Below are 13,501 nucleotides of genomic sequence, written 5' to 3' on the forward strand. Positions count from 1 at the left end.
GAGCGGCGGAGCCGGAGGCGGGCGGCACGGCGGGCGGCGAGGCAGGCGCTGCGGGATGCGCTCCCGCCGGCGCGGGGGCGCCGGGCAGCCCCCCTGGCCCGTGAGTAGGGGCCGCTTTGCTGCTCCGCGAAGTTTTCTGGGGCGGGGAGGGGGCAGCGTGTCAACTCCGGCACGGTCACCGGCCCGGAGAGAAGTTGGTGGCGGGTGGAGCGGGACCGCAGGCACGCAGCCCGCCCCCGCAGCGCAGAGGTGTGGGATGAAGTATGGGATGGGGACGGGGAGGGAAAGATGCTGGGATGGGGGGGACGGGGCTCGGGAGGATGGAGCGGGGCAGGGGCGTCAGGATGGCGAGAAGCAAGGGACAGCGCCTCTTCTACAGGCACTTGTGCTTGGTGGTGGCTGAGCCCGTGGAGGGGCTGGGGGCTGTGGGGGAGAGGGGTCCAGTCGTATATTTGCCTGCATGGTAAGGGGTTAGCCGTGTGCTGGTGGCTCTTGAGCCCCCCAAGGACCTGGTGTCCCTTGGGGCTGGGCTCAGAGGCTGAGGTGGCTGCTCATCTCCACACTGCATTGGCTGCTGCTGGCTGAGCCCCAGCGTGCCGGGTCTGCCCCTGAGGAGTCCTGCATGGGAGGGGACAGGGACAGTCCAGCTGGCAGCTGGGGGCTCCGGGCCTGTCGGAAGCATCCATGACAGGATGCATGCACAGGCCAGGGTCTGTGAGAGGGACGTGGGAGGGAGCAGCGCTGAGCCCATGGCAGCAGTGAGCAGCCAGAGCAGTGGGACCAGGGCTTAAGGGCATTGGCCGGAGCAGAGGCACTGCAGGGGCTGAGGTGCTGTGGAGGGGGCACTGCTGGCATCCCTGAGCAGCTCAGCTGCTACAAGAGAGGGACTACTGGGTCTGTGGGACGTCTCCTGTCTGTCCTCTGCCCTGGCAGGCATGGCTGTGGCAGCCTGGGAATGGCAGGAACAGAAATATGATATTACTGGGGCACATGCAGTGTGATGTCATGGGGTGCTGTGATGTCACCATGTTGTCACTGCTTTGGAGTGTGATGAGGCCCCTGCTGCATGATGTTCTGCAATGTCGTAGCGGTACTGGAGGTGACTGCGGCCTGGGATGGGATGTCACTGCAGTGGTGGAGCGTGACATCACTGGGGTGCGTGGTGCGGTGGGCAGCAATGTCATGGTGGCATGCTGGATGGGGTGGCTGTGCAGACTGCCAGCTCCCACTGTCCCTATGATGCGGGCCAAGGGCAGGTGATATGCATGCGGGTATGTGAGGAGCCCTGGGGACAGCATCTTACCACCTGTGGCGAGGGGTCTGGGGCACAACCACTTGCTGGCCCCACGGCTCCCTTCCCAGTCCCTTCTGTGCAGGACATTGCCAGCCACAGCCATGCATAGGGACAGATGAGCCTTACACGCTGCATCCCTGCCATGAGGCCAGCACTCTGTGTGGGTGCCTGTGGTACCCCCAGCCTTGCTTCCATCCCCCTGCTGCCTCTATTCCTGCCAGGCACCTCGGCTTTGTGTCACCAGGCTCAGCCGTGCTGAGCAGGCATTCTGGAGTGACCACAGGTCCTGGGGTGACCTTGCCACCAGATGCCACAACACAAGACAGGATGTGGCTCTGCTGGGACAAGACAGGCTGAGCTCTGCCCTGCATACAAGCAGGACTCCATAGCTTCAAGCCTCAGGCAGAGCTTCACGCCAGGGCCTCAGTGCCATCAGCAGCACACTGGGAACCATGAGGCTTTTCCCTTTCTGCCATGTGGAGCCTGAGTCTCCCTACCTTCCTCTTCCCAAAATGGCCTGGCTACAGGCCATGCATCCCTTCCCCATGGCACCAAGCACCGGATTCACTGGGAAAAGCCTTTCATCTCCAATCAGGAACATTGTTTCTTCCTGGAAAGGCTCCATCCAGCCTGGAGGGATTTTGGCTGCAGCTGGAGGGGGTGGGGGGAGTACCTGGGGAGCAAGCCAAGCTGTAGGGAGTGGGAGCTGGAGGGGCCACAGCAGGGAGAGCTCTGCCAGTGGCTTGGGGACAGCCACCCATCACCTGGCTGGGGCTGAGGGGGCACTGCTCTGCATCAGCAGGGTGCCCATGTGGCAGTCCTGCACCCATAAGCCCACATGTGGGTGAGTTCCCCATGCTTACTTGGGTAAGCACAGTGTGGGGCTGTGGCAAAGATTTCCCCTCCCTCACTGCCTGGTACTGCAGTGTCACCCAGGGACTGTCCCATCCCTGCATAACCCGATGAAACCCTGCCCCCATCACATGTGCCTTGCATAGGGCACCTGCACCAGGGAAGGTCCCAGGCTGCTGCTCCTGGAGAGATGCTCCAGACAAGAAGGCAAGGCAGTGGGATTCAAGGTTTCCTCTGCAGCTGGAAACTACTTGGTTTTGGCAGGGGAATCCTGGCTCCCCAGAGACCCCAGGACCATTCCCATCCCTGAGGGTGGCAGCAGTGGGCTGTTCCCTGCAGCCCCTTGGGTCTGCCAGGATCTAAGCCTTGGGCATCTCCCCCTCCCCATGCTGGGCACATGTGGCACCCTGCAGCTGCCACAGCTTCCTTTGCTTGCTGGTGGGGTCTGCAGTATGGGGACCAGCTGGCAGTGGGGCCATTTGTCCCTGTCCCCCTGATAGTACTGGGAGGGCAGCCCTGCCCAGGGGATGGCGCAGGCTCATGAACCAGTGTCCCCTGCATTGGTGACTGGGTACCCCAGCCATCCCTCCATTCTGCGAGAGCAGGACAGCCTGGTTTTGCTCCCAGCTGGAGCACTGTCACATGTATTTGTGCCCATAGTATGGGGGGACACAGCTCACTGGAGGGGATTGCCTGGCCTGAGGTGAGGGCTGGCTGTCCTGTCCTGAGTGCCACCTTACTTGTCACCCATGCTACAGCCAGATCAAAGCCAACTCCAAAATCTCTGCAGCCTTGCCAGCAGTGCTGGCAGACACTGTCCTCCGCAGTCCAGGTTAATTGAGCTTCTCCTCCCAGTCTCCTGTTCCTCCCAGCATCTCCTTCCTGTGGCTGCATCCCTGTGCAGAAACCATCCCTGGTCAGTCAGAGTAGGGAAACTGAGGCACACAGGAGTCAACTGGCAGGGTATTCCCACTTTCTACCTGTGGCCTTCCCCAGCTCTGGAACACCAGCTGGACAGGGGACAAGCTTCCCAGCCCAGCGACTGCCTACTTCCTCTGGCTTTGCCAAGGGAGCAGTGATTGGCATTGTGACTTGCTGGGATCTTGGGTGCCAGCAGCCCCTTGGGGCAGGGCGAGCTGGGCCTGAGCCCAGCTTTGTCAGCACTCTGCAGCCCTCCTGCTGCCTCCCCAGTCCCTCCCATGGGAAGGGCTCCCAAGGTCCCACTCCTGCTCAGCTGCAGCTCCCAGCTCACTGGAGTACGGTCTTGTCCCAAGGAAGCCCAGAGGGTGAGCTGCATCCAGGAGGATGCATGGGGATGCCTGGGCTGTGGTAGTGCCCAAGGGTCAAGGGCCTGGTGGTGTGGCACAGGCTGGGGTGGGTGACAAGAAGTGGAAAGAGTGTCTCCTGTGCAAGGGTGGTGGTGGTGGTGCTTCAGTGCTGTGGAGCAGGGTCTTCTCCTGGAGCTGATGGGCTGCAGGTCTCTCCCAGGTGCCCAGGATGCTGGTGCTGTGCCTGCTGTCCCTGGCCTGGCTCAGTGAGAGCTCCCAGCGTAGTGAGCCCATGTTCATGGCTGTCACCCACCGCCTCCTACCACCTGACTATGACAGCAACCCTACACAACTCAACTATGGTGTGGCCGTCACTGACCTGGATGCTGATGGCAACTTTGAGATCGTGGTGGCAGGGTGAGTGGTGCACCCAGTGCCTTGGGGACAGCAGGACCTGGTGGCCCTGCAGGGCCAGGAGCTGCTTGCCCCTCCATGGGCGTCTGGCTGGATGGGAGGTTGTGCTCGGGGGTGGTGGGATGGGGGTCTGTGTGCACCCACATAGGGTGTTGATGCCACTTGGGTGCCTGTGTGGGATGATGTGGCTGACTCTGTCCTGGCCCTGAGGAGCAGTGGCAGCTTCCCAGAAGCTGAGATTTGTGCAGTGCAGATCCAGTGTGTCCCCCAGCCAGCTCAGCTCCACTGACGGGACTCGGCAGTCTCCAGAAGTTCAGTTAATTGGCTGGAGGCTTTTTATAGCCCTTTATTGGAGTGATGGCTTGGAAAGGCTGGCAGGAGCTGGGGAGGCAGGGAGCTGTGTGCTGTGCTGCTGGCACCTGAGTGGGGCTGGACACAGAGCAGCTGCTGCCAGAGGGTTCTGCCCTGGCTGGAGACAGTGGTGACCACAGTGCAGGCTCTGTGTGCATGGATGTGGCTGTGATCCACCAGTGCAGCGTGTCTGTGTACACACCACAGTGCTTACCCCTGAAGGAGGCTTGCACACACAGGTGCGCTCAGCGGGAGGCAGCCCCTCACTCCCGTGGATCCCATCTGATGGGACTGTGGGAGCTGGGGGTACCACGGTGGCAGTTTGAGTCTGGCCTTGCTGCTGCTTCGAGCATCACCCTGGGGCAGCAAACCAGGGGCAGCACTAGGGACCCTGGCGGGGCCTGGGCCACCACTCCCAGCTGGGCTGAGCCAAGCAGCCAGTCGGGGTTTTGTAAGCAGCCGCGGTGCCCGTTGTATAACTTGTTTACTAGTGCACTGGGCAGGAGCGGGCAGGGAGCCGATGGGGTGCACCATGCTGAGAGGATTTGCCTTGTGTGCCAGTTTCCCTGCCCTGGAAAGAAAAGGGCTGCAAGCAGGGACCTGCACTCCATCTTGCCCCACTGGTGCCTGGACCCACCCCTGCCCTGGCACTGCCCTGGGGTACCCAGGCCAGGTAAATGTGAGATGCCAGTGTTGGGCTGGAACAGGTCTAGGCTGAGCCCTCCCCATTGACACTCAGGAGCCAGCCCCACATTTGGGTGCTGATGGCAACCCAGGTTCACCGGCCTCCCTGAAACACACAGATGTCTGCTGTGCCCATCATGGGGAAAAGCCAGTGTCACACCTGGTGTCCTCCTAGGGATAGGATGGGAGCTTTCCTCCTGTCCCCAAGCCTCAGGGTGCCATTGCCCCCGCTCACACCCACAGGTACAATGGCCCCAACCTGGTGCTCAAGTATGACAAGGTGCGGGGACGGCTGGTGAATGTGGCGGAGGATGAGCGGGACTCCCCGTACTATGCACTGCGGGACCGGCAGGGCAATGCCATTGGTGTGACAGCCTGCGACATCGATGGGGATGGCCGCGAGGAGATCTACTTTCTCAACACCAACAATGCCTTCTCTGGTGAGCCCTGCAGGAAGCCGTGTCCTGAGCCCTGGGTGTGGGGGGAGCTCCCAGCACGGCCGCCCGTGACCTTCGGCGCGTGAGGGATGTGTGCGGGCTGGAGTTAATTTCTCAGTTGAGTGGCTCCATTGATTGATGGCAGTGCAGGCGGGACACCGAGCCCAACCAGCCGCCAAGTCAGCACTTCCAGCTGCCCACTGCCCTCCCAGCAGCACCCCGAGTGGGACAGCAGCTTCCCCCCCAACCGCTGGGGCTGGCCTACCTGTGGCTGTGCTGCAAATCCCAGCTGTGCCCCACAGCAGCTGTACCCCTCTGTGCCATGGCTATCCTGTGCCTGCTGGACTAAGACAGGTCTAATCCTGCCCTGCCGGTGCTGTCCCAGTTTCTGGGATGCCTGTTGTGGGGAGGAGATGTGCATACCCCAGCCTGACACTGGGCATCCCTGGAGCTCCCTCGGTTGGTGCTCTAGCCCAGCTTTGCCATGTCCCTGTCCCACAGCCCTGACCTCTAGGCAGCAGATCTGTCTTCCTGATGCTCCTAATTACCCAAGCTGGCGGTGGCTGCCGGCACACCTGTCTCTAAATCAAGTGCAGCTTGCTGCCTGTGCTTGGCACAGAATCTATCTTCTTTTTTTTTTTTTTTACCTTCTTGGGTATGATCTACAGGACTGTGCCCCATTGAGACACATTTTACCTTAATGATTTGATTCTTCTGTGTGTCTCCTAGTGGCCCTTAAGGGTCACAGGGGCTCTCATAGTGGCAGCCTGGCCCTGTGCCACTGCTGGGGGCTGTGGGACACAGAGCAGAGGTTTGGGATGCTCCAGGAAAGGGTACCTTTTCCACAGCCTCCCCTTGCCGCAGGGCACCCTCCTCAGGAGGAGGCGGGATGCTGCAGCCCCCTGACCCATGCCCCCTCCAGGCATGGCTACTTACACGGACAAGCTCTTCAAGCTCCGCGATGGGCGCTGGGAAGACCTCCTGAGTGACGAGGTGAACCGGGATGTGGCCAGCCGCTTCGCCGGGCGCTCTGTTGCCTGTGTGGACCGGACGGTGAGCAGGCAGGGCACAGCAGGCAGGGGGCATCTCCCCTTCCCACCCCCTTTGCCCCTCCAGCCCTCCCCCACACGATCCTGGGGACCTCTCCCCTCATCTGGGCATCAGCCCCACCCCACCCGGCACTGGGGCCAGGGGTGCCCCCCAGCAGCCCATGACTGTCGGGGCTGGCAGCCCCTACAGCCATGGGGACTGTGGGCACCTGTCCACACGGTTGCCACCAGCTGATAAACGTGCCTGTCGAGGTGATTTATGTTCCTGTCACCTGCTCTTTCTTCTTCCTCCTCCTCCAGTGGTTTGTTTTCAAACGATTATCACTAAATCAGGGTCTAGCTGCCGCACAGGACAAGGGAGGCAGTGGGGATGAGGGGGAACCTGGCACAGTAGGGTTGCCCGTGCTGGCACTGTGAGCCTGGGGACCACAGAGTTCCTGGAGGCAATGGGGCACATCCCCACTTCCAGGATGCTTTTCACCATGGATTTTGCAAAGCTCTTGCTCAGTACATGGCAGTGGTGCCTAGTCCCACGGAGCCATGAGAGCATCCAGCCCCACAGCAGGATTGCTGCGGTCCCAGAGGAGATGCATTTTGGGCGGGTGGGTGCTGAGGAGATGCTGCGGCTGCAGGGCTCCGGCAGGTACTCCATCTACATCGCCAACTACGCCAGCGGTAACGTGGGCCCCCACGCTCTGATCGAGATGGACGTGGCCGCCAGTGACCCTGCCCGTGGCGTCGTGGTGCTGGTGGACGTGGCCGCCCAGGCTGGCGTCAGCAAGTACACAGGTACCAGCGGCTGCGGCGCCGCCGAGGGGACGGGGCAGCGCGGCGCGACCGTCCCCGCGTTAGGCTGCCTGACTGCCCCATCTAGTGGCAGCCCCACGGCCCGTGGAAGCCACCCGGGCCACGGGACGCCCGACTACACGGTCACCGGGGATGGTCCCTCCGGAGCCCCCGCGGGGCGGCCGGCAGTGTGCCAGCCTGCGCCCCACGCTGCCCGGCCGTCGCCGTGCCCCGTCTCCCCAGCGGTAAATTGTCACTAATTAGGAGTGTTGTCACCATGGTGATGGCAGCGATTAAGGTTGGGAGTGACACAAGCGGCTGCCAGGCCCAATTAGTGCCTCACGAGAGGGACTAAAGGTGGGAGGTGGGAGAGGAGGGGACGCCGGGGGTCCTAGTGCTGCCCACCTGGTGCTCTTGAGGGGGCGTGGGGGTCTTGAGGGGGCAGGGTACCAGCTGGCCCCTCACCCTGGGGCTCCTGTCCCCAGGGGGTCGTGGGGTGGCCGTGGGCCCCATCCTGAGTGACAGCGCCTCCGACATATTCTGTGGTAATGAGAACAGCCCCAATTTCCTCTTCCACAACTTGGGGGACGGGACGTATCGGGATGTAGCAGCTGCTGTGGGTGAGTAGGGGGAGCACCCAGGCATTGGGGACCTCAGGGCAGGGCTGGCTTTGCCTGCCCCTGCCTGCACGGGCTGGTTGAGTGCAGGGTGGGGGGATAGCCCTGGGGGCCTGGAGGCAGATCAGGGCATCTGTCAGCACGGGGGTACAGCCCTGTGTGGGGAGAACCTGTCTGGGGACTGTGGGGCACATCCCAGCAGGCATCCCGGGGAGATGTAGGCAGGGAGGAGGTTCTGTCTCCCCCGTCCCCTTGTGGCTCCCCAGGGCTGGATGACCCCTACCAGCATGGACGTGGCGTGGCACTGGCTGACTTCAACCGTGATGGCCGGGTGGACATTGTCTATGGCAACTGGAACGGGCCACACCGCCTCTACCTGCAGAGCGGGGGTCCCGGGCGTGTCCGATTCCGGGTGAGGGCTGGGACCATGCCACCCCACCCCTCTGCTGGCTTTGACACTGAGTCTCCTTGGCCAAAGGGGCCATCTTCACCCTGATGTGGCTTTGAGCCTCAATTCCCATCAAGAAGAGGACCCAAAGTGGGACCGGGTGTCCTGCTCCCTGTGCCCATTGTCACCCCATGCCCATCCCTTACACAGGACATCGCCACCCCCAAGTTCTCCATGCCATCCCCAGTCCGCACTGTCATCGCAGCAGACTTCGACAACGATCAGGAGCTGGAGGTTTTCTTCAACAACATTGCTTACCGCGGCTCCTCTGCCAACCGCCTATTCCGGTAGGAGCCTGGCAGGTACTGGAGAGCCAGGACAGCCTGCACGCCGCTCGGAGGGGGGGCTGAGCAGCCCTCATGGTGCACCCAGGCTCACGGGGTTCCTCTCCAGCAGTGCCACTGCTCAGGCTCAACTAATAAAAGGCACCGTGACTGAACCTTTCCCGGTGTCATTACCAGCCACTGCGATCGTGCCTGCAGCAGCCCCTGGGGTCCCTGGCACTGCTGATTAGTGGTGATATGGAAGCTTGTTAGTGGCTTCTGTTAATTGTGCGAGTGAATTCCTCATTACTGCTGGGTGGCATCTCCTTACCTGGCATGTGGGGCAGTGGGAGCTGGTTGTCCACCCAGTGCTGGCACCCACAGATGGGTGGAGAGCAGTGGCTTGGCAGGGAGCCCCTGGGGAGGGTCTCTGGTCCCAGAGAGATGCAGCAGTGTTTGGAGATGGTGTTGCTGCTCTGCTATTCAGACCCACAAAAGCCAGGCTCTCATGACATCCCTGTCACCCCTGCATGGGGAGGGGACGTGAGGTGCTAACAGGCAGGGGCCAGTCCAATCCCCCAGCCACTGGGGCTGTCATCTCTTCTACCATGCTGCTACAGGAGGGGATAAGCCCTTCCTGAGAAGGGGCTGCAGGGGCTGGCATTGATGCCCTTGTCTGTGCTCGGCAGGCTCATCCGCAGGGAGCACTCAGACCCCATTGTGGAAGAGCTGAATCCAGGAGATGCGCTGGAGCCAGAGGGACGGGGCACAGGTGTGTGTCCCTGGCCATGGGGGCCTATGCGGGGGTGCACCACAGCATCAGCTGGCACCCTCTATGCCTGAGGATGCTGCATGCCTGGCTGAGTCACCTGCCTGTTCCCCATCAGCATGTTGGAGCCCCTATCGCCCAGGAGCAGCTCCATGCTTTCTCCCTCCACCCATACCCAGCGAACAGTGCTGTCTCCAGTTGTTATGCAGGGTGTAGCTCTATATTTGGGAGGGGGCCAGGCAGCCTTCTGTGTCTTACAGTCTCCCGGGCACTGCCTGTCCCCTCCACTGCTCAGGGAGCTGACCCACCTAATTGCAGGGTGTCACCCATGCATGGACCCTTATTCCTACCTGGAGTCACCCCTTCTTATCTATTGCCCCTGCGTTGCTGGGATTGTAGCTGCCACCTGTGGGAGCCCACACTGGCAGCAGGGTGTAGCGCTGGGAGACATGGGGTCAGCTGCAGACATGACATGATCCTGTCCTTGCAGGAGGTGCAGTGACAGATTTTGATGGTGATGGGATGTTGGACCTCATCCTGTCTCACGGAGAGTCCATGGCACAACCGATCTCCATCTTCAAGGGCACCCAGGTGAGTCAAGTAGAGGGTCCTCATGTTGTCCCTGTCCCTTCTGCCTCTCCTTACTCAGCATCCCTGCTCCCTTCTCCCTTGCAGGGCACCAGCAACAACTGGCTGCGTGTCATCCCCCGCACCCGCTTCGGGGCCTTTGCGCGAGGAGCCAAAGTGGTGCTGTTCACGCGGCGCAGCGGGGCCCACCTGCGCATCATTGACGGTGGATCAGGGTACCTCTGTGAGATGGAGCCTGTGGCGCACTTTGGACTGGGTGAGCTGTGGGAGAGGCAAAGAGCTGCCTGTCCCCCCTGGGCAGGGGCCATGTCTGCTGCCCTGGTGCCATGCAGCACAGCAATCATTCACACCCATCACACTGGCCATGGTGGTCTCTGGAGGAGACTGCAGGTAGGGTGCACAGCCACTGCAGCCCTGCTTCGAGGGGCCACTGCCCTCTTCCCCACCCCCTGCCTGCTGCTTTGCCCAGGCACCAGGGCTTTCTCTGCCCATTAACCTTCCACTGCCTCAGCACGGCTGGTAGCCAAGCCTGCAGGGGTGTCCCTGCCTGCTGGCAGGCCATCCCATTGTCCCCGCATGCACCCCCCCTCTAGCTACATCCCCTTGCATGGGCTGTTAGCATGGTCACCTGGGGCTGGGCTCAGGGAACAAGGGGAGGCTTTGCCCCCTCTGTCTCTACCACGCCCCTGGCCTCCTTTCAGCCCCTGCCTGCCCCGGAGACCCCCCCCCCCTGATGAGCTGCCCACCTGCAGGGCACGATGAAGCCAGCAGCTTGGAGGTGACCTGGCCGGATGGCCGTGTTGTGGCACGAGCTGTGGCCAGCAGCGAGACAAACTCTGTCTTGGAGATCCCCTATCCCTTGGATGTGGAGGAGCAGCTCATGCCTGCCCCGCTGGAGGTGAGGGCCAGGTGTGGGTGCAGGGCAGGAGGCTTTGGGGGCAGAAACAAGGGGCTGGGCTCTGTGGGCTCAGTGGCTCCCAGGGCTGATTTCTCCCCATCCCAGTGGTCTCTACTTTTCCCCAAATGCAGTGCGGGCAGGGATTCTCCCAGCACAAGAACGGACGCTGTGTAGGTGAGTAGCTGCTGGGGGTGCAGGCGTGCCTGCACCTGGGGTGCTGCAGCGTGGCCCCACGGCAAGCATGAGGGCAGCACCCTGCTACAGGGAGGTGGCAGCTGGGGAGGTGGTTGGGCACATAAGGCAGGGCTGCTGCATGGCTCAGTGCAGGGTATGGCTGCCTGCCTGGGACTGGGGACAGAGCACGGCTCTAGAGGGGGACTGTGGTGTCGTGGGGAGTGCTGTTCCGGGGGTGGGAGGCATAGCTGGTGTGTGGCAGGGTGGGCATTGCACTAGAGCCACAAGTGATGGAGGGGCAGCAGGGATGTGGCAACGTGGCCCTGTTGTGAGCCTTCTGGGCAGAGTCATGGCTCGTGTGTGGCTACCTGTTAGGGGAGTCATCTAGCACATGCAGGGGAAACTGGAGGGGCCATAGCCAGTAGCCTCAAGCTCCCAGCCCACCTTTCTCACACCAAGTCCCCTCTGCTTGCAGATACGGACGAGTGCACAGAGTTCCCCTTTGTCTGCCCCCGAGACAAGCCCATCTGCATCAACACCTATGGCGGGTACCGCTGCCGCAGCAACAAGCGCTGCAGCCGGGGCTTCGAGCCCAATGAGGATGGCACAGCTTGCGTGGGTGAGTGATGGCTGGGGTGCCCTGACCCCGTGCCACTGTAGCCTGGCCAATCCAGTGGGCGACAGCCCCAAAGCACTGCCTTGGGATGCTGTTGCACCCCTGCCAAAGGCCTGGCCGCATCCTGCAACCTGCTGGGTGGCTAACCAGCTACCTCCACCCTGGCTCTGTGTTTGTTCATCCTGTGCCTCCTGCTGAACCACCACTGACTCCCCTTCTTTCTTTCTCTTTCTCTCTTGCTCCTTCTTTCCTTCTCTGTGCAGCTCAAGTGGCCTTTTTTGGGGGATATCCCTCCGCCGGGAGCTGGCACGGGCTCCCCCACAGTACCCTCCTCCCTCTAGTCCTCGGACTCTGCCTTTGCCTCTATGCACTTTAACCCTTGCCCGTAACACGCCAGAGCAGCCTTGGCGGAAGGACCGGCCAGCCTCTGCCTGTCTCTTTTTCTCTCTCTTTCCCTCCATGTTGAACTGCCCTGGAAGTGCCAGCTGTGCCCTACGGGGGTGGCCTGCAATGGGACAGGCACGGAGCCCAGCTGCCCCTTGCACCGTGTCTGGGAAAGCAGCCCCGGGGCAGTGCCCCTTCGCCAGCACCTCCCCGCCCCAGTGCTGCTCCTGCCACACCGGTGCCTCCCGGGTGGTCGCTTGCTCCGTCGCCTTGACGTACCATGTGCCTGCTGGTTTGGCCTGCGACGTGTGTGCTTCACCTGCCCCCTCCTCAGTGAGGGAGACCCCCCTCCCCAGCCCTGGCAGAGGAGGGTCCCCCCAGCCCTGCAGAGGAAGGACCCTCCTGGTCTGTTTTTTTTAACGTATTGACCCCACTGTTTGGAGTCAAACCCTGCTCAGTCTTCCAGCCCCTCTCCCAGAGAACTCCCCCAATAAACTATATCCTGTCTATTAGCCCAGCCTGCTGAGCTGTGCAGGGCAGGGCTGTGCCCATGCTTCTGCCTGGGCTGCATGGGGAGGGGGCTTGGGGGTGGGGAGCATGGCCAGGAGCTAGCTGGAGGGTGCATGGTGGCCCTGGGCAGCTCTGCTGCTGCCCGGCCCTGCTCCCAGCCCTGGGAGCACAGCCAAATAAGCAACACTGGAGGGTCTGGGATGCAGCAGGCAGCCCTGCCCACACCACCACAACAGGTCTGTGCTGCCTTCTCCCTGCGTGCTGTAACCCCGTGCTGCTCTCTTCCCCACCACCAGACATCGACGAGTGTGCCCTGGGCTTGCACAACTGCAGCCAGCTCTGCACCAACACCCCTGGGGCACATGCCTGCCATTGCCGCCCGGGCTTCTACCCCCTTGATCCCTCTGCCAGCCAGTGCCTGGGTGAGTACCTGCAGGCAGCGGGGGTGGGCAGCCCATGGTGTCCACCCACCTGCCACTGCCATGCTGCCCTGGGAGCAGGGATGCCGATTCCTGGCATGCCCTGGTATGCTCGTAGCCCCAGCCAACACAAAACGGGGGGCAGGATGGACAGTCTGTGACTGTGCAGGAGTTGGAGTGAGGAGGCATCTGCTACCCTGCAGCCTTGGGGACAAGTGTGACAGGACCACAGCTGCATGGCTGTAGGCATTAGAGATGCTTTCCGTGTCCCAGCTCCACCCAGCCCCAGAGCTGCCCCCCACATGCCTCCTCCATACCCGGCCCTGCCCATGCCGGACGAGCCCCGTACCCTTGGCATAGGTCTGATCCTCTCCCCTTCTTTCCCAGACGTAGATGAGTGCGAGGCACAGCCTGGCCCCTGTGATCATATCTGCCACAACACCCACGGCTCCTTCCACTGCCACTGCCGCCAGGGCTTCTCCCTGGGTGCAGGTGGACGCTGCCAGCGCAGCTAGCCTGCCCCAGCACAGCCATGTGCCCTCTGCTTACCCCAGCCCTGGGCCAGTTGTGCCCAGTGCCAACTGAATAAACCCTTTCCTGCACTGGTTTCCCTGTGAGTCCCTGTCACTGGGGACATGTGACTGCTACACAGGTCTGTCCCTGTGTTCCACGTGGACTGT

General features: G+C 62.1%; 1 protein-coding gene across 2 annotated transcripts; it reads left to right on the top strand.

Moving 5' to 3' along the window:
* Positions 1-13,413, top strand: CRTAC1 (cartilage acidic protein 1). 2 transcript variants are annotated; one of them, XM_055793793.1, is made up of 16 exons: positions 1-100; positions 3,635-3,831; positions 5,107-5,303; positions 6,223-6,353; positions 6,982-7,138; positions 7,621-7,755; positions 8,019-8,164; positions 8,351-8,487; positions 9,153-9,235; positions 9,723-9,823; positions 9,908-10,076; positions 10,573-10,718; positions 10,850-10,892; positions 11,368-11,511; positions 12,699-12,824; positions 13,209-13,413. In XM_055793793.1, exons 1-16 carry the CDS (start codon positions 56-58, stop codon positions 13,334-13,336), a joined length of 2,085 nt encoding a protein of 694 aa, XP_055649768.1. In that variant the 5' UTR covers positions 1-55; the 3' UTR covers positions 13,337-13,413. The 2 variants fall into 2 exon arrangements, with proteins under 2 accessions (XP_055649768.1, XP_055649769.1); XM_055793794.1 differs by lacking the exons at positions 12,699-12,824; positions 13,209-13,413 and adding an exon at positions 11,772-12,391.
* The last annotated feature ends 88 nt before the right edge of the window (positions 13,414-13,501 follow it).

This window comes from Falco peregrinus, chromosome 1 (assembly GCF_023634155.1).
Source record: "Falco peregrinus isolate bFalPer1 chromosome 1, bFalPer1.pri, whole genome shotgun sequence".
NCBI lineage: Eukaryota > Metazoa > Chordata > Aves > Falconiformes > Falconidae > Falco > Falco peregrinus.

Bases quoted from the DNA above. Each gene is read 5' to 3' on its own strand.
- CRTAC1 (XM_055793793.1), top strand. From the start codon at position 56: ATGCGCTCCCGCCGGCGCGGGGGCGCCGGGCAGCCCCCCTGGCCC. The intron at 6,354-6,981 runs GTGAGCAGGCAG...CTGCGGCTGCAG, and splicing joins TTGCCTGTGTGGACCGGACG to GGCTCCGGCAGGTACTCCAT. The intron at 7,756-8,018 runs GTGAGTAGGGGG...GTGGCTCCCCAG, and splicing joins GGATGTAGCAGCTGCTGTGG to GGCTGGATGACCCCTACCAG.